Raw genomic sequence first — 26983 nt, 5'->3', positions numbered from 1 at the left:
CATCCCGCACAGGGGAATGGGTGCATCAGCAAGCTGCCCCATGGCAAGAAATCAGTGCATTTGTCAGCCATCTCAGCATTAACCATGGCTGCCAACTGCACAGTTCACACACAAGGAACACAAGCTCGTAAAACCACAGAACACATCCACCCGCGCTAAGGAGGAATGTGTTAGCCTCAAGCTCGGAAATGTAGGAAAGCAGCAACCTCAAGCACAGTCTATTCCCAGGTTGCTACCCCCCCCCCCCCCACCTCCACTTTTGAATGCAGAGTTACAGCGTCCCTTGCATGCACAAAGCCAGCTCAACACGTCCAAAGGCAACGCTGAGACAGGGGTGCTGCTCCAGCGAGATAAATAAATAATGCAAATGACTCGAGACGAGCGGGAGGCAGAGAGCGTCGCCTTCCTGGGAGCCGGACCTGTTATCAGGGGTTCTGTCCGCCCACATTCACCGCCAACATCTACATTTTTCAAATAAAACACCCCCCGACCCGGGCTTTTAACACGTCCCCGCCGATAGCTAGCATTTCAGACACACACGACAGGCATAATCGGAGCCTTTGGAGAGAGAAAAAAAAATGTGCCGCGTTCCAGGTGAGGGAAGAGCTGAGATGCCCTCGGTGTGCTGCATCAGCTCCCCCACTCACTGGTCTCAGGGTTCATTCAGAAAACAAGATTTTGAAAGGGTTTGACTGATAGACAATGACAAAGCTTGTAACCTGCATTTAACATATATACCTGTTACAAACACACCCACACACATGCACACACATGAGTGTATATATGTATATATATATATATATATATATATATATATATATATATATATATATATATATATATATATATATATGACACTCATCAATTATTCAGTGGCACTTCATGTTTATGCAATTCAAACAGAAATGAGGGACGCAATGCATTTTACTCATATTTCATATACTGTCTGTCCTCTTCAAGCAGAATACTGCCCACCTTTCAGACCAGATCTGCAAATCTCAGTAAAAAAATAAATTTTGCAGCTAAAATATTCATTGCAGAGATAGACCGTGAGATGGGGAAAAAAAAGAGACAGAGAGAGAGAGGGAGAGAGGGAGAAAGAAAGGGGAGGGGAGACAGACAGACAAAGAAAAAGAAATAAACACTTACCTGTTTTTAACGTTTTCTTTGATTCCGGTTTATGCAGGTTTTGAGAGCTTCACGATAACACAGCACACAGGAAATAAAACTGTAGTGCCATGGTGATATGCAAATTAATGATTCCCGCTGAATGCAAGGACCATTTATTATTCATAAATTACTCATGTTTATGCAAATTGGGGTGTGCAGAGCCACTGGTGGATGTGGGGGGGAGGGGGTTGGGGGTTGGTAATTCCTGTGTCTTGCTGTTACTGTAAACATTTGAATCAATTGCTGTCATTTTTTAAAGCTCACCTGCATGGGTAATACTCAGCAAACCGTCTCTGCATTAAGGACTTTAAAATCCATTTACGATAATGCTTATATCTCGTAGGACCATGTTTTACATCCGGACAAATTTATGGATGACAAGAACACTTGCAATAAAAATTATGCAAAATTATAACACACCGACAGAACATGCTAAGCAAAGTGTCCAGCCGATTTGTCCGAGAGAGGTCACATAATTGTCCTTGACAATAATGGCGACATCCCTTACTGTAGGATGAAGATGAGCACAATCACACACAGAGCAAATGTAAAACCCCATCAACAGAAAAGACAGACAGCCTAAATTTCTGCGTAGTTAGTATAGGTGATAGTGCTTTATTCTGATATTGTGGTATTGAATTCAGTGTGAATGCTGCTATGAAACACGTGTTGTGAAATGGAACTGCAGAAGCTGACATCATACCTCCATGTTGTTGCTGGAGCAAGCCTGTCGGGGGAAACAAAAGACAAAATGGTTGCTGATGCAGTGAACACTGTCATTGTAGGTGAAATTCACAAGGAGGGGTGGAGTTGGTGAAAAGTGATCCGACACATGACAGATATTCTGCCTGTATGAACACACTGCAGCAGCACAGATAACACATGTCAATATTTTAGAACATTAGTATAAGGGATGCACTGAAATGCTCTTCATTGTTGTTTTTGTTTATGATTTATTAATATTTCTTATTGACCCTGGGCTGCTGCCTCAGTGACTGTATATATTTCTCCTCAGTCTTGTTCTTTTGCTGTAAAGGTCTCTGCAACTGAAACTGAGAGGAGTCGTGCAAAAAAAAAAAGTTTAAATTAGCCAATCAGCACGATGGCTGTGCCAAAGGTTGTGGAGGTTCTCTCAATTGTCGGTGGACTGCCGACCAATTTGCACGGCTCTCCTCTCCCCCCTCTCTGGCCTCGCCTTTGAGAGGAACCGGCAGAATTTCCCAGTTGAGTTCTGCTGATAAAAGTTCTGCAAATTGTCGAGGAGCTGGTTTGTCTGCGCTATTTTTTTTTCTCTCATCCTCTCTTCCCGGTAGCCGCGCTCATCATTTTTGCTTGACCTTGTGTTCTCTCTGTGTCCCTATTCTCCTTCCTTCGTTCTATGCTCTGTGTCTGAGGCAGTGGAAGGGGAGAGGGGGTGGGGGGGAGTAAAACGATGCCTCTCCGTGTTTCTCAGCCTCTTCTCTGCTGCCTTTGGAGGATGGAGGCAGAGACCGCATTCATTACATCTGCCTGTCAAACGACCAATCAAAGCCTCATTGGATGAGGGGGTGGGGGGGATGCGTTTTTCCATGCTAGGCCAGGAAATGTAGAGCGAGGGGCGGGGGAGGGGGTGGTGGGGATTTGTGTGTGTGTGTGTGTGTGTCTGTGTTGGGGGGGGGGGGGGGGGGTTGGGGTGGGGGACGTTGTCATTAAAATGGATTCGCGAGTTCCTGGAGCTGGCTGATGAGGCTTTCATGCTGCCAGGCAAAACCGGTGCCAGGAGAAGGCGCCCCGCGCGTCAAGGCGGGGGGATCAACCCCGCAAACAGCCGAGCATCACACGCCTGCCACCTTCCTCCTGATTACAGCGCCGCGGCGCCCCCTTCGCCGCCCCGACACGAGCGCCCGCTTCGTCTGCGTCAGGGGAAAAAGAACAAACTTCACCAGGGTGGCCTCTGTCTCCTGCGCTCCGCTCACGTTAAAGCGGCACACTGGAGGAAAACACAGCTGTGCAACCCTACCCGTACAGCAGCCGTTAAACAAACAGCACTGACTAATGCCTGCTCAGTTTAACATGAGGATATACAGCCAGCAGCGGCAGTCTGAGCTCATGAATGTTCACAAACTGTTTTACTAGCTGGGGTCTTGAGATGTGTCTGTAATTTTCAGAGTGCATGGGCTGTGTCAGACAATGGGCATGAAATAGGAATGTGATGTAGATCAAGAGGAGGTTTTTGGCATAGAAAAGGCCATCCCAAAGCCAGAGCTGGGGCCTTCTAATGTAGGCTGGCGTTTGCTACAACTAATCAATTAAAATCATTGAAAACATTTCCACAATCATCTTTATTCTGATGGCGATTTATTAGCATTTTGTCACCCTTTTATGTTTCCAGACAAACTTGACTGTACTGTATAATCAAAGAATAGCCATACAGACATATCTGACCTCCCAAAATGTATGTGACATAAATGGTCATCATGTAATTAATGTATATTTACAACAAGATTACATTTATTTTTAAATATGATATTCACAGCAAATTTACTATAATGTGGCACCACTTGTTTGCAGTACAAAACATACATTATGCTTCAAAAGTTTTCTGCACCTCATATAAAGCTCACATAATGTATATAATTTGTTTAGATTTAATTTTATGATTGATTTACAGCATGTATATGTTTGACTTATTTTCATGACCAGCACATCTGTGTTCTCTTATTCCTCTCAGGTACTTGCCTGTGTGCACTTGCATGCATAGTTTTTTTTTTTTTTTTTTTGACAAAACATGAGAAAAAGATTTCAATTTATAGAAGACACATCAAATGGTTTTTTTATGCTTTGAGTCAAACTGACCTGAAACAACGTTATTTAGTCCAGTATTTTAACTTGGAAGATTAGATTAGGTTTCGTAAAATAAATGAACTCTGGTGCTGAACTCTGAATCACGTCAATTTGACCTGTAACATCACAGGAGATATAACAATGTCTAGCTATTCACCATTAGCATGAATTTTGATCTGTTTGGAAAAACATTTTTTCACAGAGAGACATTTAATGGCAGCAGAAGCAAAAACAGCTTTCCTTTATTTGCTTTTAGAATGTGATTTTTGCCAAAGATTCGTTTTGGAATTAAAATTGTTATATTTCGCAGTATATTGTATTTTAATCTGTGCACAGTCGTCATAGCTCCAAACAGAAACGGTATTTTTTCATGGCTGGCTACATGCACCAGACTTGTGATTGGCAGCCACTAGATGCTGCTGTTGAAGCATAAAGGTAATTTGGTGCTATCTGGAATTGTATTCTTTGATTGTTTTAGCTATCTATAGGGGTGTGGCTAACCATTTTACACATTATTTCTGGAAGAACACATCACAATCTCAAATGGAAACTAACAACATCAGCACATCCCAGGACCCCATGATTCTCTGAGTACACGTCTGCGCAGACCCCTCTTTGTTAATTTTTTCAAAAGTCATGGAATTTTTCAAATTTTCATGGAATCGCAGCGGGACCGAAAAGCTCCCTTCAACCAAATATCCCACAGAGGGTACTGGATTTTACTGAAGGAACGTTTCTCCTGCAAAACGACGAACCCCGCGATTCCCGCGTGTTTTAATTTCAAAAGACAAAAGATAAATTGTGGCGAACGACTCAGGTGAATTTCAAGGATCAAACGCCAACACACACCAGATAACGACAACTGAATTACCAACCGGAGCCTCTTGGACGGGTGACGGGGGGATTGCACGAGTAGAATATCTTGTCATATAGATAGAACATCTATGATGAATTCGTCATCAGTGATGGAAGGACCCAGACTGTCTACTAAAGTGCCTGAGAAGTCACTGTAAAGGCATTGTTTGCCAGATGTTCTGCTATTATGATCAAAATAAACAACCTGCTTGTCTGTTTAACATTAAAAATTGTATAACATTTATTAAGTATATCAAGGAGGAGGGCAGCAAGATTTTCGTATCTGTAGGAAGGCGCTAAATGCACTTCAAGTACAGGTGAACGTTGAAACGAAAGGTAAGAATTGACATCTAGCCAGCCAATGTAACGTTAACTATTAGCTAATTTAGCTTCGTAGTTACCTAGCTCCAGACTCGAGAATGCCGATCAGGCTGTAATACATATGTCACTCAGTTGTGTTGCTGGTCTTGGTTTGATGGCATCAGCTCATGTGGTAATTGTTGCACCAAAAGTGTTAGCTGTCTAGCTAACGCTACGTTCTGCATCACTCTGGACAGGATTCAAAATGTATCACAACAGCTCGCAGAGAAAATACTGGACATTTGAAAACGAAGATTGCTTGGAAAAACTGAGATGCCAAGCCAATCAGAAGTTTCGTGACAAGATTATTTCTAGCGGAAAGGTAAAAATTCCTTCAGTATGACCGAATTCATTTCAAATACAGTATTCGTTGATATAAGCATGTTTAGGTCGTACTGAAGTTACAACTGTTACCGTTAACGTTGTCGCAGTGACCACAGGTTTATTTGTGCGGTGTTGGCATCTCCGGAATCTGATTTTCTCAAAAAACTCAATGTCTTTAACGTTAAGTTCCAGGTTTCCTCGTAACGAACGCACAGCAAGTGACAGTGGTTTTCTTACACTTGTTTCACAGATCAACACATTTTGAGGTCTGTTTCTGGTTTTTCCCCACTGTCTGTATTTATTATTGATGTGGGTCCAGGTCGGGGTGCATGAGTCGTTACTGTTGGATCCTCTTGAGGAAGATGTGCTGTTCAAGCACTACGAGAAGAGGCTTCTCGACTTCTGCGCTGTTTTCAAGCCGGCCATGCCCAAGTCTGTTGTGGTATTTATTCTCTTTATCATTATTTTTACGTATGGTCTTTATGGCAACAGAGAAGAGGGTAATATTTCTTTCGATCAATAGGCCATATGTAAGTACGATGTGTGGTCCTCCTTTGGTTATAGGCAATGTGTTTTTATAGTTACTACGTTATACGTATAGTTCACCGTTTTCATCTTGAGAACACACACATTGCATTCCAGGCTACTCCACACTTGCATACTATTGTTCGCATTCTCCGGTGATAGGTGTTGAATGTACCATATTATAGTAACCTTGTAACCCTCTCCCAATGGTAGTGTCTGCCAAATGGAATAAATAATAGAATACAGAATAAGAAATTAAGTGTCCTTAAAGCAGGTGCACAACAGAGCATCTAGCTTCTTCTGCAGACTGTTGCAGTGCTAAAGAAAGCACTAATAATAAGCCAGTCAAGAGCAGCCTTAAATGCGTTGCTAACACGCTCCTTTGCTTTGTCTCTTTAGGGTACAGCAAATATGTATTTCCGAAGGTTTTACCTGAACAACTCCTTAATGGAATACCACCCCAGGACTATCATGTGAGTGTTTTGTGGTTGCTGTCATTGCACTGGGATGTGGCAACATGCATTAGGTCACTGGAGTGTAATTCAGCAAAATGGATTTTTGAATGATGTAAATCTGCTTCACCCAAAGAGCAATAGGATTGTGATGTAGACGCTGAGAGCTGAATATAAATTGAAAATATAAACTGGGTATTGTTATTGTATGTTTGTTACATACATATAACTCTCTGTTATGTACAGGTATATGAAATGCCTGCCAACCCGTGGCTTGGCAGGTGGCTTTCACATCAGAACTGTCTCCAAAATGTTCTCCGGTTCTGACAGGGGTCTCTTTCTGTCACTCTCTCTTTGTTGCTCTCTTTTCCTCTCTGTCTCGCTGGCTCTCCTCTGCACCTCTCTCTTGCTGTCTGCCTCCTTTTTTTTTTCCTCCTGCTCCTTTTCTTTCTCTCTTTCCTACCTTGTCTTGTTCTGTCTCACTTGCTTCTTCTCTATACCCCCCCCCCCTTTCTTTCTGTCACCTGTTCCTTCACTTTTTCTTAATCTCTTTTTTTTGTTCTCTTTTACCTGCTCGCTCTCCCTCTGTCTCTCCCCCCTCCTCTGTCAGGCTGACCTGTGCGTACCTGGCCTGCAAGGTGGACGAGTTCAATGTCTCCAGCTCCCAGTTTGTGGGGAACCTGCAGGAGAACCCGGCTGCTCAGGAGAAGGCCCTGGAGCAGATCCTGGAGTATGAGCTCCTTCTCATCCAGCAGCTCAACTTCCACCTGGTGGTGCACAACCCCTACCGCCCCATGGAGGGCTTCCTCATTGACCTCAAGGTGAGCGGTGTGCCACAGCAAGACTGCCTCTGGCCTGGGGTGTATGGACGTTTGACATAGCTGTGGATAGAGTCTAGGGTCTAAAATATGTTCTACACACAGAATCAACCACCGCCAGCTTCACCCCACCTTTCAGGCTGCCTTCATTTCAGTGTAAAAAGCTTTCATCCTGCGTGTATTCACATGTCGTTTTTAACATGTTAAGTGTGTAAATGGTGTGATCTTTATGATATAAAGAAAGTATACCACGTACACATGGTTTGAAATTCAGTAATTGGCATGTGGGATAGACTTTCTGCCGATAGATGATACACTCCACACAGGAAGTGTCCGATTGGTGGCACGGTGTGCAGGTGTGGCATGGGTGTGATGCTCCAGGGATGAGCTGGGCGTGTTCTGTCTCCAGACGAGGTACCTGGCTCTGGAGAACCCAGAGATGCTGCGGAAAACGGCGGATGACTTCCTGAACCGTGCCACCATGACGGACGTGGGCCTCCTGTTCTCGCCGTCACAGATTGCCCTGACGGCCGTGCTCAACAGTGCCTCTCGAGCAGGTCTCAACATGGAGAGGTAGGGTCTAGGGCCACCCGCACCGGGGCCTGATTCAAATCAAACCACAGTGCTTCACCGTTGTTTGCGATGTTATGAATTTAAATGTCAGTTTGTTTCTTGTACTGCATTGTAAGTTTGATGTACACCCAAATGAAAGAATTTTTTTTCACCAGCTGGAAATGTGTAACACATGCTTACATGTACAGTATTTGAAGTGTCTGTACAGACATTTAGACCGATATTGTGAAATATTAAGAGAAACTCGCCCAAGATATTCTCTGCAACCAATAAGTTTTCAGTTTATTTCTGTTGTTTGTGACACACTGTAATATATTTAGAAACTGGGTAATTAAAGTTGCAAATCAAACATTGGCCTGGTTTTAAGGAGACCATAAGGCAAGAGCCTATTTAATTAATTAGTTGTACTGAAGTATTCTGCTTTTCAATGTAGCTATCTGACTGAATGCATGGGACTGAAAGATGACAAGGAAACTCTTTCGAAGATGATTGATTCAATGAGACGTAAGTATTCTTTGTGCTGGAATCAGGGTTGTTGTTCTGAAGTTACATAATATCACCACTAGGGGGCAGGTTTGGGCTAAAGACCAACTTCAACAAGCCTGCTAAGACCGGCTTTCCTATAAAATAAGCGACAAGTATTTTGGTTAGAGAAAGGTATTCTGTTTGAAGGAGGCCTTTAAGCAAGAAGTGCTCCTAGTATATCACGCTCCTTTTAGATCTGTTTCTCTGTGATGTATCATTTGGAAATGCCTTAAATTACATGTGTATTTGTGTTTTGCTGAATTATATTGATACTCAGTTGGGTCACACTTATGCTAAGTATAAATTGATAAAATCTTCATAAAGGTTGCGTAGCACCTTCATAAGCATTAAGACATTACTTAATAGTGAAGCATCCATAAACAAATGGACAAATGAAGGTGTTCATTGTGTGCCTCTTCAGTTTCTGCTTAACGCAAAGTGTGCACAGCAGTTGTGTTTTAAGTTACATATTTTGCTGTTTGTACATCTTAGGAACAAAAAATCTTGTCAAGAAATACGAGCCTCCAAAACCAGAAGAAGTTATTGCTTGCAAACAGAAGCTGGAGAGGATTCATGCTGAATTTGCCCTCAACACGAACCCGTGAGTATATTATGCTGTTATGCAGGACTCCTGGTTTATGAGTAGCTTCAGCCATTATTTCTGTGCTGTTTTAAAATTTCATACCGATTGAGACTAATCTGGACATGTGTGAATGTGTGTGTGGATTCATTAGAGATTCAGAGATGAAGGATTGAAACACGACAGATTTTATATTTTTTTACTATTTTTGCCTGATTTGAAAATAACGTGTCAGTCAAATGTCCTGTTGTATCCGAGATCCATTTCAGTGATGGGTTATTTAGAAAAATAAGATGGCTATGAAACAAAGAGGTGGAATCTGTGCAGCACACAGCTGCCTCATGGACATGCCAAAACATGATACATGGTTGATGTCAGTGTTCTTCAGGAGGTAAATATTGTAATATATGAGCATTTCCTGGTCCAGTCACATGTTGCCATATATTCTGAGGTATAAGTTCATTTAGGTTTTTAATTCAGATTTTCATTACTTAGTATTCTGGAAGAGACATTGCTCTAAGGAAAAGAGCAGGGGAAGTATATATAAGTTGCACAGAGCAGTAGTGCGCGTGCAGCGGCAAAATGAGTCCCCCATTCCATCTCTACCTAAGCAGGGGGATATTTCAGGTTCAAGTTTAGTCAGAGCAGCATATTTAGCACAAGTTTCAGGACTGACAGTATAAAAAACATGAACCACACATCCCTCCCATACAGGAAAAAACTACTATAAACTCTCCTATAAAGGAATGCTTTATATGTAATTGCGCATATGGATATGCAAAATATTACTGAAGTTGACAGCTGTTTAAAAGGTATTAAGCGGATCAGATCACACACCAATTTGTTTCAGAAGGAGTGTATTTTTGTAAAGTGGCCTTTAAAAAATGACTTAAGGCATGCGTCATAGAAAGGTGATGTGTTTCCCTGATGCTCCTCATTGGCATTTCACTGTCACAGACTTCACAGCCCTGTGTCTGTTATATTTTAGTTTATTTTAAACTGTGACTTCATTGGATCAAGATGTGTGACCATGGGTTTTGAGAGAATATAACCATAGGTTGTGTTTTTCAGGTGTTTTAAGAAAAGGATATGAGTCATATGGTAAGATGGTGTCACTGCATAGCTGACTAGAGGAACAGAACAGATCACTCGAGGAACTGGTTTGTAGGTCCTTGGCACTGTCCAAAATTCAGCATAGGGGCCACAGCATGGAGTCATGTCTGCAGTGAGAAATCAGTTAGAGGTTCAGATCCTGAATGGGGCTGTGGTGCCCTTTAGCAAATTGTTTAACCTGAAGTGAGTATCCAGCTGTATAAATGAACTGTCCCCGCACCAGGGTATCTGCCTACAAAACAGTGTCAAGTAGGAAGAAAAATGATACATCTGTTGCTGTGGGAAAGTGGATTCTGAGTCAGATTTTCTTTCGAGTGAGTGAACAGCAGATGAAATCATAGAGCTAGGTGGTTCAGAAGAGGCCCTTTGTCCAACGCTTGGGTCCAGCTCCGAATCTGCTGCTCCTCTCTTTGGCTTGAGAGCTCACATTACCTGGATAGTGGTGGCAACGGACAAAATTGTACACTCCGTTCTGAAAGAAAGAAGCACACGCAGTATTACACCGCAGACAAGAGGAAGGAACAGTCAGTACAGACCTAACGAAAAATGTTTAGTGACAGGAACAAGTTATTTGGACAAGCTAGGGTAGTCATTCTGCCTATTTCTGGAGTGCATTGATAACTGTGAGTGGAAAAAGTACTTCCCTAAGTGTCTGTGTGAAATTTACCCTGCTGCCGCAGTCTCTAGACGCTTGCAGCCAGGGCTCAGAGCATGTCTGCCTGAGGAGGTTGGCGTATGTCATATCCCCTGAACAGAGCGTACTCTTCAGTGTGTCTCTCAGCTGTTGATGGGGGAGAGGTATTCTGGGTAGTATGGCTCTGCAGCTGGAGTGGGCTCCCTTTTAGGGAGTCCCCAGCTTTGCGCCCTTGGTATGTGTGACGTGTGCCCGTCGGTGTTCAGACGTGCCCAGACGAGGGCGGACAGGCCCACTGTGGCATCTGCTCTGTGCTCTCAAAACTTTGTTTTTTTTTTTTTTTTTTTTTTTAAAAAGGAAGCCCTTGGCTCTTACAAAACAAATTACTCTTGTTACAGGTTGCTCTTACTTTTCATGCCCTGATCAAGCCTTTAAATGTGTCTTTTTGGTGCCTTTTTAAAGTCCTGATCATTTCTGAAGTGCTCTTTTTTTTCTGCAGAATGTCATTTATCCTCTAGTGTGGATGGCTTCATTATGCAGATCACACCTCACCCATGCCACCCTCACAGCGTCTGAAAATAACTCGTTGATCGCGCAGACCATGTGAGATAAATAGAACACTTAGCAGCCTTAGATACAGATGGGGTAACCACCCAGCGCTTAGCCATATCACATCTTCACAAGGGTGGGCTTCAAGCCAGCATGCGTGGGGATGAAGGGGGAAGGACACTGGGGTATGTCTGTAATGGGTCGGAGATGAGCGGCCCGCGTTCCAGAAACTGCCAGTGGCTAACAAAACTGATACATAATTGCCTCTTCCCTAGCCTGTGCAGAATGTCAAGCCCTGACATCCATTTTGACGTAGTGGCATACATGTACATACAACACCTTGTCTCTTTTTTATGTTTTTATGTTAATTTGGTTTGCCAGGAAAAGAAAGAGGGGGTATGAAGATGATGATCATGTCACAAAACAACACCGTGTTGCAGAGGAGGTAGGCGTCAATTCAGCGTCACAGGCCCAATGTGCCACTTGATTTGCTGGCTGCCTGATGTTATGCAGCATTCACTGTGCCACCGCTGCCTGAATCCCACTATAATGCAGCCAACTTCGGGTTTTTGTAGGAGTGGACCGACGAAGACCTGGAGTCTCTCTGAAGGATGGAGCAAGGGTGTGGTATCTACGAGTGTCTTTGAACCTTGAATTGTAAAGAATGGAGGAGTTTGATTGCATTTCGCAGTGGCACCCGACCTGCATCAGTGCGACTCTGATAGAAAATGCTTTTATAAAGCAGAAGTTGAAAGGATGTGTCCTGGCTGAATGGCAGTTACACTGCAGCACATGGGTGTAACAGTGTTGTCTATTTGTAAAGGTCATCTGGTTTCCTGTTTCTTTTTTTGCGGCAAGTTTTTTCTTATTATTAATAAATTGTTTTGTACTTAAGTGAATTTCTCTTGAATACTTATTACAACTGGGTACTGCCTCTAGATAGTTAACCTCTTCTCCTAATCCTCCCTTTCAGAACACTAGGTTTTAGGGTTTCAGGGTTAGGGCTGAGCCTCAAGGTTATTATGCAGACCTGTGAATTTGTCTCTTCGAGTACATTAAAATCACTACAGTCAAAGCCATCTTTTTATGGGGGGAAAAGGTGAAAGCAACAGTGATGAATAAATAAAGAAATGTACAAATAAAGGTACTTGGGAACATTACTGTAGTGCAGAACATTCCTTTATTCACTTATGTTCTAGTTCTGCACCTACCGCCAATGTAAGGATGTGTCTTATTTGCGCTGAAAATGACAGAATGCATGTGAGCTATAAATTGTGCATTCTTAGCTGCTAGCTCTGAGTGACAAATTAAATGAAGTCGTTCTGAATTAAATAGCCAGTCCTGTGGCTGGCTACTTGCAATGAGATCTGGTTTAAAGCAGCAGCCAGTTTGATTCAGGTTTGGAGAAACTGAATGGACATGGTATTGCTTCAAATAATTTCCATACATTTGTGACAAAGAATGTATTGTCATCATTTCCAGCACAGATCTGCTTGGATGGTTGTGCTGTGGAGCAAGCAGTTCAACTGCTCAATCTGTAATGTTCAGGTTATGATGTTTTCTATCTTAAGAAAAAAGTGACTCAATATATTTTACAAAAAGGGTTTAATAAGTGCATGCATTAATGATACAGTTTGTACTATTCAAAAATTTAATGCTGTAAACATTTTTACAAAGTATTTTTCCTTTGATTATATCCTGTCTGGTACTGTGAAGTTTCAAGGAAGACTGAACCAAATAATCAAACAAAAATGTGGTACAACTGAACAAAAAATCAACTTGTCTCAATTTATATACTCATGATTCCAGCAAGAGAATTTATTTCCCAATGTGAAAATAATCAGTTTCCACAAGAACTCTTTTTCCTACCTTAGAGTTCAAACACAGAAACACTAACCTTTCAGCACTTTTTGCATTCTCATGACCATATAGCACATCAGTCACAAATTACAGTATAAAAGGCATTGCAGCTCAAAATCCAGTCATAAGAAAAAGGTCACTGCGGTTTCTTCGAGTCTGTCGACCTTCCTCTTGTCGAGGAGACAAAAGGGATACACTTTGGCAACTTGTGCTGATAACACTCGAGTCTTAGGTGCACTGAGCCTTCCCCTCCCACCTCTCTCTGAAGGCAGAGTACCCAGGTCACAGGGCTGTGCGTATGCTCACATGTGCACTCAGAAAAAGAGCTTCCTGTGCGTGCAGCCTTCGCGGTCCCAGGGGCAAGGAGCCGAGGATGCTGGGATTCCTTTTTTTGATTTTGTTGCTTGTTGCATAGCTCACATGGTGACGGGCAAACATGGCAGAGGTGTACAGGAAGAAAAGGAGGGTGGAGGAGGAGGAGATGTGGTGGGGGGGGGGGGGGTTGGCTGGGGTTGCCATGGTGATGGAAGTGAAGCATGCTGGGTCCGACTTGCACAACTCCATGGAAAGGCTACTACCTGTTGCTGTTGGACATGGCATAGTGAACCTGTTTCTGCTGAAGGAGTTCTGTGATAGCCAGGAGCTTTTTCAACACATGCTGCAACACAAAACGCAATAACCCAAGATGAACACATACCGCTGTTCACAACACTCTCATATTGAACTACAGATACTGTGCAGTGACTCCACTTTGGTCTGCAAGGGCCACTATACAGAAAGTTGTCCAGCTGTTTAGATCAGTGTCCCTCAGCTTGGAGGGAAATCTATACTTAAGTCAAGCTGATTGGGAATGTTAGGTGCCTGGCTGGAAGAGAAGTCTGTAGTCCTCCAGGACCATGGTAGTCTGGCCAGGTTATATATTCCTGCATTTTGCTACACTACCATACTACAGTGCTTATCCTGTAGTGTAAAATTGTGCTTTTTCAATGTGTGATTTCACACTTCTGGATTTGTAACATCATAAACTAAAATGAATACAGGATGTTGTTGTCCTGTTAATAGGCAGTGGATACACGGATACACAAACACACACACACACACCTGTTGTGCTCCTCTCTCGTTGCTAAGCGTGCGTAACTCATCTGAATGCATCCCGCAGATCTCATGCAAGGCAGCCAGGTCCCGGGACAGGTCAGTCCTAAAGTCCTCTGTAGTGTCTGGGAGGTCAGGGATGTTCTGCAAGGGCAAAGGAACACTGGCACGTTAACCTTTCCTGCCACCACGTGCCTGTCTCACATTGTGGTATTTTCTTAATGGTCAATATTTTTTTTGAAATGATTCTTAGTTTTCTGAGATAAAGGCTGGGTATCACTGGTACAAAAGGACAAAGAGAAAATGCAAAAAGCAGGAAAGGCAACTAACCCCCAGCTCGTCAAGGAACATGATCATGCGGTGTTTGTTGTTCTTGATGAATGGATTCACTCCTTCCATGTATGGCTCCTGGAGGAAAAAGACGCTTCAATTCATTTCATTTTAAACAGTGATGACTTTAACAAGCACATAAGTTAAACTAACCATAGGAGAATGAGTTTTCATGAACCACAAACTCAAATGTTTTTGACTCACTGTTTTGGAACATATCATAGTGTTGCTGTGAACAGAAAATTCTTTTGACTGGTTCAGGCAATAGCTTCACCCATGGGCTTCATTAAACTATACTCTCCTACTGATAGGGTCTGGAGGCTTATTACACAGACCTTGCTGGGTTCTTCCAAACAGATCAGCTTACATTTGGTCAGAATATTTAGTTAAGAGTTGATTTTATTTCAGAGATAAACACAGAAAGCCTTAATATGACAAATCTCACTTCATATGTAAAAATATTGTGACCGTTCCATGCATATCTGGTGCACAAATGTTTTTGGGGGCTCAGAGGCCATGAAACGGAAAGCAAGTATTTCACCGTCAAATCACCATGAGGTTTTCTTGAAAGGGGGGGTGAGCCTGATACCCCAGAGTATACCCCAAGTCCAAACTACTGATGGTACCCTGGGATGAGACTGGTTGCTTACTTCTTATCACGAAAATGGTAGCCTTGTACCATACAGAAACACAGCCCTATGCTGCTATGCACACATCTGGTGAAATAAATATGGCTGCCAGCACACAAACAACAGGGTGGTCATGAAGTCCCAATCTATTTACAAAAACCTCTTTCAAAACACATGTGTCTGTGATACTGTACTTATTTCAGTTTCAGATCTTACCCAGGAGGAGCAAAAATAGTTTGTCGAGTTCAATTCTTGGACACATGCGATGAAATGTACACTTTGGTGTTGAAATAAAGATGTTTTCACGGAAATAGACTGGGACTTTAGGACCACCCTGTTCTGTGTATACAGAGTATGGTCACCAGGCATGCAGAATAACTCAACGGTAATAAATCAATCATTGAAAGCACGGAGATAAAAAATAGCCACACTCAAAACACCCCTGAGGCAAACGTTAACTTTACCTTGGCTCCAAACTCCACCAGGTTTGCCAGGTTTTGGACTGACTTGGCAACCAGAGTGAGGGTCCGGCCTGCTGTTAATGAAGGAGGATCTGCCCAAAAACACATATCCATTACTGTGGCCTCTTATTTGACACAAAAACAGGTGCAGCTTAAAACAGGCAAGATGAAGGCGTGCCTGACTTTGGCCAAAAGAACCACAGCATGGGAAAAAAATCAGAGCAGCCCGAGAGAATCTAAACACAGTAATCTGACACCCAATGGCCTAAGCTAAACTGACTGCTGGCAATTTCGTCAGCAGAAGATAACAATACAGCACTAATCTGTAATAATCCACATTAAAGTCAACGAATGACTGAAATAAATCTTTAAAAAGTGTGAACTCACCGGCGATGATATTGAACATTCTTGGGTTGAGGATCGCTGGGCAAATGAGTCGCAAGAAGACAAAGCCACTGAAAGAGTTGAAAGAAAGCCACTCAAAACGTGTTTAGGTCACACTCGGTTATGCATAACAGGCTAAGGGGCTTAGTTGAGAAGTTATAAACTCCAAGTGGTCAGGAAACAAGGCAGGCAAAAATATAAAATATTATCATGGTCACCCTGAAGCAGACTTGATATTTCAGGCTCCACTGGCAATATAACCAAGATAAACGTTAAGACGTGTGGGACTGAAGTCATTTATAGTTTATATTACCACCACTTATTGGCCGATGTTTCAGATGAGCCCACACAAGGCCACAGCACTGCAATGGTTTACCTTACAACTCTCGTCCTCATTGTGGTGTTTGTCGGCCACTTCTGTTGCACTGACTTCTGTAAACATCCATAGATGAACCTCAAGGTCCTGGAATTTTGAGAAACAAGGGTAAATTATGAAGGTGCAAACTGTTTGCTCAAACAGTGAGAGGGCTACTCCCTCCTCTAGGCTTGTACTCTGTGGATACGTCATGGAGAATCTGAACGTGTTGCACAAAAACCTATATTCTTCCCACTGTCTGACAGACATTGTTTTACGCGAGTGACAAATGAAACAACGTTTGTTGCTCAGAGATAAATGTCCAAACTGGACCAAAAAAAACCAACCAACAGAAATAAACTGTCTGAATGGACTGTCATGACGTTGCGTGCCATCCTTGCATGGCAGAGCCTGTAGTGTTTGGAAATGCTGTACACAGTTGAACCAGTCAGAAGTTTTAACACACCTGTTTAAGATAATGGGGAAACAAGCATTCAAAGACATTTTGCTTAAATGCAAAGAGAGACTTGTGCTAAAGACTTACGCCTAAATGCTTTAAATTTGTTTCATCGACAAATTTAAATAGTTAAGTTGATGCCTATGTATGAATTTTTAATTAAAAAAATATTTCTGGCTACTTTGAAAAATCTAGTATGTAAGATAGCTTTGATTTGTTTAACACTGTTTTGGTCACTGCATAAGTCCATTTGTGCTATTTCACTGTTTTGATGCCGTTACTATTCTAAAATGTGGAAAATAGTAAAAATAAAGAAAAAGCCTTCTATGCGTAGTTGTCATAGTGGTACTGCATGTTTCAGTCCTACTCACGGCGGAAGGATCTCAGCAGCCATGAAGATCTTCTCCACCAGCTCTGACAGGATGTTCAGCAGATGGGCCAGGTTCAAGTTCACGTCCTCGTTCTTCTCCAGTTTGGAAGGGTTAAGCTGAGGAGAGAAACCACGCTGTGTGATGCTATGTTTTACAGCCCCTGGGGCGGTCGTCAGACGGTTAAAAATTAGTGCTGAGTAACCATTCAGTCAACAGATAAACATACAAACGCAAAAGGGAATGGTGAAGCAAGGTCAAGTTCATGCCAAGTGATCATACAAGACTTACAAAACACAAAAGATTAACAAGTAAGAGCTAAAAGCAGCAGATAAGAAGACCTGAACTCGGCCGTGAGTAATTGTTAAAAAGGTAACATTTACAGAGTGGTGTACCAGGGTGTGTATTGCCTAAAATACTGTTTTTATAGTCTGGGTTGGGACCCATGGATGGATTGCGAGACATTTAAGTTGGATCACCAAACCAAACTGTAGATCTACAGCGTACTGCACTTACTGAGAAAACAAATTTGTTCTGACACTACCATACATTTAGAAAAAAAAACAAATTTGTTTTGATAATACTGATAACACTCTATTAAATAGGATATTAAAAGAGGACAACGCTGTCTGATTTCATGTTCAGCACCTTTTCGTTTAATTCTACTGTTATGTGGGTCATGATGGTTTTAATGGTCCCACTGAGAACACTGAGGACTGAACACTGAGGACCGGAGCAGAAGGGTTTCAGCGATACTCCACCTCGCAGGACTGCTTGCTCTCCATGATCTTCAGGATGGTGTCCTTGAGGGCGTGGTGGACGAACGGGGTGGCGGTGGCCTTCATGTACTGCTCCATCAGCGTGCTGGCCAGGGTGGTGGCCCGGAAGAGCGTCGTTGCTTCGTCTGAGGCAGCGAGAAGAGGACACGCGAGGTCGCGCCAATGAGACTTGTTGGTGCAAGAGGTGACCGAGTGTGATAAGATGCATCAGTGAGCGTGGCAGAGGTGATTTGTGCATTCTGTCTGTGGCTCTCTTTAATATGCGCAGTGGAGAGAGCATTCGTTACACACACAAGGTTGGCCACATTCTACGTGAGCACAGCGGCACTTAACACCAAAACACATCTGTCTCATTAATGTGCAAATGAAGGGTTGGCTGTCTTCTGGCAAGGCAGAAAAAAATGAACCATTTTTAGGGATGCTTCCAAAAACAATTTGTCAACTATATTGCTTTAAATGTTTATCCCAGGATATCAGTTTCTATTTATTATATCAAAAGCATTTGTATAAAGGGTCTGTGTGTGCATAGTGTTGCCTGCTTTATTATAAGAACGACTTTTAATAGCAAAATGACTTGTTTTTAAAACACTGTGTTTTAAATGAATTGAGTGTCTTTGTGTGTGTGTGTGTGTGTGTGTATGTGTGTGTGTGAGTGAGTGTGAGTGTGAGTGCAAGAGAGAGTGCGTATGTATGAACCAACGTACAAATAGCTTTCTTTTCATTTGTTGTAACCTGTGTAGTGGTAAACACAAGGATGGTCAACTTGGAAATGGAGTCTCTGGTTGGCTGTACACCCAACAGAGTAACAGGAGGAGAGGAGGTGGGACACGGCCTACCTTCCATGTTGATTTCCTTGTCGTTTAGTGTCCTGAGGAGGGGCGCCTCCACCCTCTCGTGCCGGAATATTCTCAGCAGGATGCTGGCCAGCAGGGTGCGGTCCTGCCCGCACACATGGGCCAGCGCGTAGATCACATGGAAGTCCTTCAGCAGGACCAGCTGATTCACACACACACACCGGCCAATGAGATATGAGTCAGTTTCCTGCTGTTCTGATAACGTCCAATCTTCTCTGTCACAGCTGACTAATAACAGCTTCTGGGAATAATTACTAGTAAGGATACAAATTACATTCAATAGCGTAATGCCAATCTTTTGACAGCTTATATTTTATACAGTAGCACTATTAATGGACATCTATGTGCTCTGAAAAGCCATGTGATAATCCACAATAGCGCTTACTTGGCTGATTCATAAATGCATGTTAACAGTATACATTCTTAAAGATTCACCCTATGTACATTTTTAAACGACTATGCCACAACATCACGGGTAACATGTTAAGCTATCCAAGATGCATAATTCTTAATGGAGACAGGGCGCATCAGCACTGAGAGGAAGGCAGAGGGCTTTGCTCCACAATGCCAAATGCTAGGTGGCCGTACCTCTTTGAATTCGCTGTACTCCTCCTCCGGCATAATCTTCTCCATGGAGTAGCGCGCCCGGACCCGGAGGGTGCCGGGTTCGATTCCCTTCAGGGGGATGTGTGAGCTGAGGGGGAACCACTCGTCGATCAGCTGCCCCTTCTGCAGACGGTTGAGCTGACAGCGCATGAACACTGCAGAGAGACACAGCGGCTCAGAGGACACACTCCACCCCAGCCATGCGCTGCGTCTGAGCCTTTCCTACACGCGCTTTTCCTCATTTCAATCACCACCAAGCTCTTAACGTTACAGCACAGCATGAACGAAAAAGGCAAACATCACTGTCTTGCAATTCCTTAAATTCTTCACCCAACATCAAGGACAAAGGGCATTGAAATTATAGTTGCATCTATCTACAGACTACATAAACCGCAGAGGAAACTGTTCCTATACAATAAAACAATGTTGTCTAGTAGTACTATGGTGTACAAACAGCAAATACTGCACTGTGAAGTCCTCATTAAATGAAAAGTTGAGGCTACATTAGTCTAAAAACTATAAAAAAACTTTTATACTCATAAATAAAAAAACATCAAATACATAATCTTACAGATATCACTTTCTTTGCTCTTCTTTGTCTTGTTGCTCAGGCTGATCTCAAACCTGTTGATGTCACTTGACAAGTCACTGTTGGGTGAAAAAGAAACATATAAATAAAAATGTAAACAAAAGTGAATAAATACGCAACACAACCATAAATTCCACCTAGTAATAACCTGGGAATTGACATTTATCAACCAAAATTTTGATAGCTTAAAGGCGTTTGGTAATCAGTCTGAAGATGGCATGAGGAAAAACATGATTATTTCCGGACCATTGCTATAAATCTTAAATCTTAAAGTTGGGTGTCTAAACCCAGACATTGTGAATGAAGGGCAGGGAATAAGGGAAGCCATCTTACTCAAAGATGAACTCTTCTGTGAACACGGGGTTCTGGCCCTCCCTGGGGTGAGTCTTAGCCACCTGTACGCTGTTCAGGTAGATATTACAATAGGGATTGGTGAAATGTTTCACTGGCAGTTTGTGTGCCTCCTCCACGTAAAGGACCAAGCTGCTGACCTGTAACAAAAAAGCAAGATAAAGAAAAAAACAAAAAACAACTTTAGATGGTGAGTTTCTTCCTTAATAATATGTGGGCATATCTTTTGCAATCAATTTGTTTATTAAAAGCGCTGACAGCTGTTGTATATACACAAAGCCCCAGCCTCGTACCTGCCGAAGCCTCTTGTTAGAGGTGGGCTGTGTGGGCTTCCTCAGATTACTGCAGAACGTTTGCAGGCATTTCATCCAGTCCTGTGGATATGGGGAAAAAAGAAATCACTGCAACGCAACAAATGTAATTACATTATGAATACAAGTACCACTTGAGGCGGATTATGGCTTATTAAGGGGATTTACCTGTGCTTTGAAATTAATGCTTAACCACGTTTGTGCGGAGTGCCACGCTCACAGTAATCTGAGTCAGAAATTCATCCGTCTCGAAGGAAGACGGAATGACGGGCTAACCTGTGCCTGCTCGGGAGTCTCGCCCGCGAAGTAGAAGATGTACTGCTCCTCGCTGAAGTGCTGGACCACAATCTGGAAACAGTTTGGCCTGCGAACAGAGACGTGTCAATTCATCCTTCCCCTGGATTCCAGTAAAATATCAGAGCTTTTTTCCCCCAAGTGAGTCACTGGTTCATCCTGACTCAGATATGCCCTACCTTTGAGACAGGAAAGTAAACGGCCTTTTCCCTCATAATGGTAGTTTTACAACTTGCGTCAATAAATGGAATCTCTATGAAAAATATCTCTTACTCACTCTAGTACTATAAAATGTGTACATATTAGATGGAGTTTTACATTTTTTATTACATTTCTCTGGATAACTTCCGTAAGTGTTAGAGAATTAAACCCTGGGAAAGTGTTTGTTTGGATGCTCCAACCTCTCAGCAGTATACACCGCCTACAGAGCAGATGCTTACTGAAAAGCCAAAAGACTCCATCTTTTGCCTCAACAATGAAAAACCTCTCTTCTTCTGCATGGGCCGGCACACAGCAGCTAACAAGGTGAGAAACTGTGATCGCTCCCTACCTGCCAAACAGACTTTCGTGCACTCCGTAGACGGAACACACGCTCAGGTCAATCAGCCCCTTGGGCTTGGTGGCGCGCTTCTCGCTCTCGAAGTAGATCAGCTGGGCGTCGTTCCCCTCCAGGATGAAGTAAAGGTTTTTCCACCTCTTCCCTTTACCTGTGGACACCAGGGGGGACGCGTCAGCACATACAGTACGTCTGCATGGCAAAGTGAAACTGGGGTTTGCGCTAACACATCACTGCGCTAGCGCTTTAAAATGTACCTTTGTTAAACAGGAGGTAGCCCTTCTTCACTATGTTCTTATAGAAGGCGTCTTTGGTCTTCCGTCGAATAGTGTTGTAGATTTCCTTGCCCTCCACCAAGTCGGAGAGTACTTGCTCCTGATGCTGAATTGCACAAACACACAACACTACCACTTTATGCACACACTTAGCAGAACACATGTTCTCCAGGTCACTGGAAAGGAAGCAAGCAGACCTGAAAACTTTTGTAATGTTGAAGACGAGTCAGAGGACACAGCATTTCTCTGTATGATCTCATTTGTTTGAGGCTACTGAGGCCTGCACCGTGTGAACCCTACCTGCACTGACACCGGATCTTTCAGGTTATAGCCCTCCACGATCTGCTCCTTTCTGTAATGTTCAATGATGTCATCGACACTGCGGGCCAAAGGAAGGAGATAAAACCAGTGATAAACAAGACTCAGCCTTCCTTCAAACTGCACTCCAGTTCTCAGGCTGCTTGCCAACTAATTCAACTCATTTATTTTCACAATTTATCCACTTTAGTAACACACAATACAGTACTGCAACAGGAAACATTCAACAGTCAAATTATGCTTGACATAATTTGTAATTTTAAACTTAGCGCTCTTTCTTAACAAATTTTAACAATGCTTCCTTCAAAAAAAAAAAAAAAAAAAGATAATCGATTCCGTCTGCAACAGCAGCTAATGTACCAGAAGACAGAACACAAATAGCATTCAATTATTATCATGGAAACCGGCTGCTAGGGCTTGCACTGGTTTAAACCTAATGAGGTTCGCTGTGACTGCAGCAGTAAATTCCCAGCCTGCTCCATTTACCTGTTGTAGTATCTCCCTCCCATGATGTACTGGTTATTAGGAGTTGGGCATATTTTAAACCTCTGGATGTTTTCATTGGTGCGGAAGAAGAGAGAGTAGTCCCCGGGCGTGTTGTCCGACGGCCTGACCAGGAAACTGCATACTTGACCAACTGAGTGAGAAAAAGGCAGAAAGAATATTGTTACAAGTGATATACAAATGGGAAAGCATACACATGTAGGAGCGCTCATTCTCTGAAAGTGTTTAATTTTATCAATTAAAAAGGGTGATGCATGATAACATACCATATCTTAAGAGTACTGTACTATATAAAGAACACAAATATCAAATTGACGTTAAGCAATTCGCTGAGTGGTGACAGCTTGGAAAGCTAAAAGTCCTTTTAGAAATAAGACTAGTGGGTGGTGTTCCATGTCATGTTTATGGCTTATATTTTGTAAGTAAAATTCACTGTAAAAGTTAGAACTTTCTCAAGCAGTGCAAACACAGAAAGGTCAAATGATTCACCTTCAGCATAATCTCATCTGAAAAGGGCACAGTTTGCGTTTTCAATGTAAATTACACATATTTGTATTTGCTTCCCTCTGGTACAGGACGTTGATGATTTCTGTCCAGCTGAAGGTAAATTAATAATGTACAAATGCTAAACTGTATTACTGTCATAATCTTTTCATTTATGGCTGAACTGAACTTTAAATCTCTCTCCATACATACAGTTCTCTCAGCAGACTCTTACCCAGGCACTGCTGACATATCTGGTAAATGACTAAACTCCTTGTTTTCCTTTATAATCGCTATACAATGGCTGCTCAGGTTATACTGTCAGTGTGTGAATGCTGACTCCTGCATGGGTTTGCTGTGAGCGTCCTTGCCGTTCGACTGCCCTCACTGAATGTGAGTGAGTGAAGGTCAGTGGCATTGTGCCGACGTTCTGCTTAAAGGGAGGTACCTGTCATTAGGAGGTTGTACGCTTCCTGCTTGTTGATCTTCCCGTGATACCAGCTGAGGAGAGGATGGAGAAAGCCCGTTATGAAACGGCAAACAGCGGGAGGGGAGGGTGCAGAGGGGCTTTTGTTACCCCCGCTGGGAGAACGAGTAAGGGGTGAGTCACTGCGGAGAACTGAGTCACAGCTATACGGCTCCTGCTTGGCCGATGGCAGACATTCACACTACTGATCTGGTCAGGAGAGCAGGGATAAGTCACAAGAACCCCTGCCCCCCCTCCCCACCCTGAACAAAAGAAAACAACACGAAAAAAAAAAACAACCAGAAAAGGCCAGTCTTACTGGCAGGATGAATTGCTGGGAAACGCAAGTATAATGTGACACAGTTTAAACTTTAGCTTCCGCATTCAAAAAAAGGGGGGGGGCATGCAGATTTGACCGTAAGGACAATCTTATTCTGATCATGTTTGACATTCGCATTACAGATGCATACATTTGGGGGTAATGCACATTCAAATGAAATGGTAATCCAGGCATTAAAATACTAAATAAGAACAAAGCAAGCATGCACACAAAGGTCCAGAGAGGGTGGCATTAAGAGACTCTGTTACTGCTGGTTTTGTAGGCCTGCAAGTAAAGGACAGCCTTGCTGCTAACATCAGCCTTCAACAGTTTCACGCCTCCCTTCCCAGGGAACACAAACAGCCATTTCTGGAGAAAAAATAACAAACTCACACTTTGCCCTCGTGCGGGTCCTCTTCTCGTCCCTGAAAAGAAGTTTCACCAAAAAGTTAAAGCTAAGTGAAAACGGACGATGTACATAAGTGTTCCAGCAAGCAATAACACTAACAGACTTGTATTCACAGACTAGAAAAAAGGTCCCAATTTTCCCAACATAGCAGCCAAACCCAACCTCTCCAGTACAAATGTATGGCGATTTCGCCTTAATCACCGCATTGTGAGTCCATATTTCTACAGGCATATCTTAACAGTGTGACCAAGACACCCTCTTATGTGAAAGCAACTTTATGTTTTTCAAACCCTCTTAAACTGCCCCATAACATGGATGGCGTGCAATCAGTGATGCCTTTACTTACCACCTCCTCCACCAGGTCCACTACAATAAGGCCCTGCTCCTCAGTCCGAACATTCGTCACCCACATCCAGCCATCCTCCAGTTCATTGTGAACAATAAACATGTCCCCTTTCAGGAAACTGCCAGGACAAAACAGAGGGTTACTCTACCATCAACAACACGCACCCAGATCACTGTGAAAATTAGGCTGTGTCCTGTGGGACTGTACGAGGCAGCTCAGTGTAAAATATCAAAGGGGTTACATCTGTCTTCAGGATTACAGACGGATTGCTGGTCTAGTTTATCCTTTGCTGTAATAGCACAGTTCCAACTCAAGGGGTCTCCTGGAGGCTGAAGCTTGACTGACTCAGACGTCCCACACAGATAAGCAGGGGAAAAACAGCACACAACAGCACTGGCTTTTCACCATCCAGCACAGGCAGCATTTAAAAAAAAAAATCCTGGTTTCCTAAGTGCAGTTTCAAAGAGGTGTTTCAGAAACCTGGAGTGGTGGATATCCTGAACCACATTTCGATAAATACTCCCCGTTTCTTTCTGAACGGCAGCCTTTGACAGAGAGGAAATTGTTTTAATTCAAATTTCAGATGTCCTAACCGGGCAGGAGACGCTGCCTTGCAGGCCAAAGGAAATATTTTTTTTTATTTCCTTACAAAAATAAAGTGTTTCTGTAGGTTTAAGGCTGAGGCCTACCTGATCTCATCCGTATCTGGCACTTTGGTGTATGGGAGGATGGCCCTGACACGCCGTCTGTCCTCCACCGGCTGCAGAGACCAATTATCATTGTTATTAATACTGACAATTATTTATATTTAAATTGTTATTATTAAAATTAAACACAGCTGATCAAACTGCATCCATATAGTTCTTTTATTCCAATGGATCCATCCTTTCTCCCCTCCTTGAGTGCACTCATACCAGCACATATTACTCTGATTCTCATTTCAGTGCAAGAAACTAATTAACATGAATGTGCCAAAAAGTCACACTGTCACCATGTGCAGTGTGGCTTTAATTAAAGGTGCACAGGAACACTGCCCATTAGTCAATTTCAGACATAGCTTCTCATTGGATGATGTGCAATTCTAGAACTGAATAAATACCAAGTAAAATACTCTTAGTTAAATGTGAAAAATACCCCTAGGGGTAGTCATATCCCATTTTGGGAACTAAAGCTTTCTTAATCATTCCTCTGACATCACCAATGGTATTATCTCCTATGGCAGACCACAACAGCATTTGATTATTGACTGTCTTGCAGTGGAAAGATTCAGGATTCTGGGCTTGACTGCCAATGAAAAGAAAGGCTGGTGCAAGGGAAGATGAGAAATATCCTCGAGTGGCCTGCAGTTAAGAACAGTGACTGTTTAATACTGTGCACCTGACGACTGCTTTCCCGATTCCTACCTCAGGTGGGGCCACTGGTGAAAGCAGCTTTTCTCCCTTCAGCAAACACGATACGTAGCTGTAATAGCCAATCAAGTCGGACAAGGAGGAGAAACGCCGCCCGCCAATGTAATAGTCTCCACACATGGCAATTATCCTGCAGGCAGATACACAAACTTGCATTCGCATTATTAGTACACACACAGTCGCTATGCAAAAGGAAAAAAAATAACAGTTCCGATTTATGACAGTTTAATCACCGCTGAGAATCACACTACAGCTTGAACTGAACGAGTGTTTACCTGGATTATTTCAATAATGCCTGCTTCTGAAATGTCACTCTGCATTTCAATCCCTGCTGTTTGGCCACACTCGCCATGTGTTATTATCACCACAACAGAACAAAACGCAGAAAAATCACGACACAAAACAACACTAAACAGCCATGACTCATCCAGAGTGGAGGCAGAGATGCGGTGGGCGACGGTCCATTTCGGTTTAGGGAACTGATGTTGTACTGCAATAAGCAGCATTAAAATATTCCACTCTGATAAACAGGAATAAGATGAGAGACAAGGCATCGGGGTGCAATTATATTTCCTTCCACTGAGCCGCTCCACAGCAGAGCGGCACAGACACTCTGAATGGCAGCTTTAATGAACCAAGCACTATTGCGTCACCCACCGTAGTCAGACTAATCGTTGTCTTGCTGCTTAATCAATGTCTACCACATACCTCACAGCCCGCAGATTGCATTTGCTATATACTGATGATCAAGAGCTTGCAAAAAGCTAAACATAGAAATGGCAGTGAGGGCACGTCTGGCCGCACGATGCATTGGAACGGCGGGCCGGGCGAAATGAGCGGAGGGATCCTTGAGGTCGGGCCGAGGCGCAGTGCTGCT

General features: G+C 42.9%; 2 protein-coding genes across 3 annotated transcripts in view; one reads left to right on the top strand and one right to left on the bottom strand.

Moving 5' to 3' along the window:
- The first annotated feature begins 4963 nt into the window (after positions 1–4963).
- On the top strand, positions 4964–12150 carry ccnh (cyclin H). Of its 2 annotated transcripts, XM_036526404.1 has the most exons (10): positions 4964–5184; positions 5406–5530; positions 5852–5974; positions 6457–6530; positions 7120–7330; positions 7737–7900; positions 8334–8404; positions 8918–9026; positions 11683–11746; positions 11877–12150. In XM_036526404.1, the coding sequence occupies exons 2-10, from the start codon at positions 5414–5416 to the stop codon at positions 11907–11909; spliced, it is 966 nt and encodes a 321-aa protein (XP_036382297.1). In that variant the 5' UTR covers positions 4964–5184; positions 5406–5413; the 3' UTR covers positions 11910–12150. The 2 variants fall into 2 exon arrangements, with proteins under 2 accessions (XP_036382297.1, XP_036382296.1); XM_036526403.1 differs by lacking the exon at positions 11877–12150 and having other exon boundaries at positions 11683–11853.
- An 859-nt stretch (positions 12151–13009) lies between these two features.
- Positions 13010–26983, bottom strand: part of rasa1a (RAS p21 protein activator (GTPase activating protein) 1a) — a 28031-nt gene continuing 14057 nt past the window's right edge. The window contains exons 3-25 of the mRNA XM_036526402.1: positions 26101–26236; positions 25387–25457; positions 24698–24815; positions 24336–24367; positions 23606–23658; positions 22657–22807; positions 22153–22231; positions 21835–21958; positions 21572–21728; positions 21004–21091; positions 20710–20790; positions 20399–20556; positions 20048–20124; positions 19459–19631; positions 18853–19012; positions 17999–18141; positions 17241–17356; positions 16434–16520; positions 16061–16128; positions 15677–15765; positions 14584–14661; positions 14263–14397; positions 13010–13819 (exon numbers count right to left, since the gene is read on the bottom strand). Of these exons, the coding sequence (XP_036382295.1) occupies positions 13736–13819; positions 14263–14397; positions 14584–14661; positions 15677–15765; positions 16061–16128; positions 16434–16520; positions 17241–17356; positions 17999–18141; positions 18853–19012; positions 19459–19631; positions 20048–20124; positions 20399–20556; positions 20710–20790; positions 21004–21091; positions 21572–21728; positions 21835–21958; positions 22153–22231; positions 22657–22807; positions 23606–23658; positions 24336–24367; positions 24698–24815; positions 25387–25457; positions 26101–26236 (2458 nt within the window). The 3' untranslated portion in view covers positions 13010–13735. The remainder of the gene's footprint in view (positions 13820–14262; positions 14398–14583; positions 14662–15676; positions 15766–16060; positions 16129–16433; positions 16521–17240; positions 17357–17998; positions 18142–18852; positions 19013–19458; positions 19632–20047; positions 20125–20398; positions 20557–20709; positions 20791–21003; positions 21092–21571; positions 21729–21834; positions 21959–22152; positions 22232–22656; positions 22808–23605; positions 23659–24335; positions 24368–24697; positions 24816–25386; positions 25458–26100; positions 26237–26983) is intronic.

This window comes from Megalops cyprinoides, chromosome 4 (genome assembly GCF_013368585.1).
Source record: "Megalops cyprinoides isolate fMegCyp1 chromosome 4, fMegCyp1.pri, whole genome shotgun sequence".
NCBI lineage: Eukaryota > Metazoa > Chordata > Actinopteri > Elopiformes > Megalopidae > Megalops > Megalops cyprinoides.
The sequence above is the reverse complement of the archived record's forward strand: the minus strand, read 5'-3'. Positions and strand labels throughout refer to the sequence as shown.

What these genes read in the sequence shown, in the direction of transcription:
- ccnh (XM_036526403.1), top strand. Translation starts at nt 5,414, where the DNA reads ATGTATCACAACAGCTCGCAGAGAAAATACTGGACATTTGAAAACGAA. An exon ending in CCATGCCCAAGTCTGTTGTG is followed by an intron (nt 5,975 to 6,456) that starts GTATTTATTCTC and finishes TTGTCTCTTTAG; the next exon opens with GGTACAGCAAATATGTATTT. An exon ending in TACCACCCCAGGACTATCAT is followed by an intron (nt 6,531 to 7,119) that starts GTGAGTGTTTTG and finishes CTCCTCTGTCAG; the next exon opens with GCTGACCTGTGCGTACCTGG.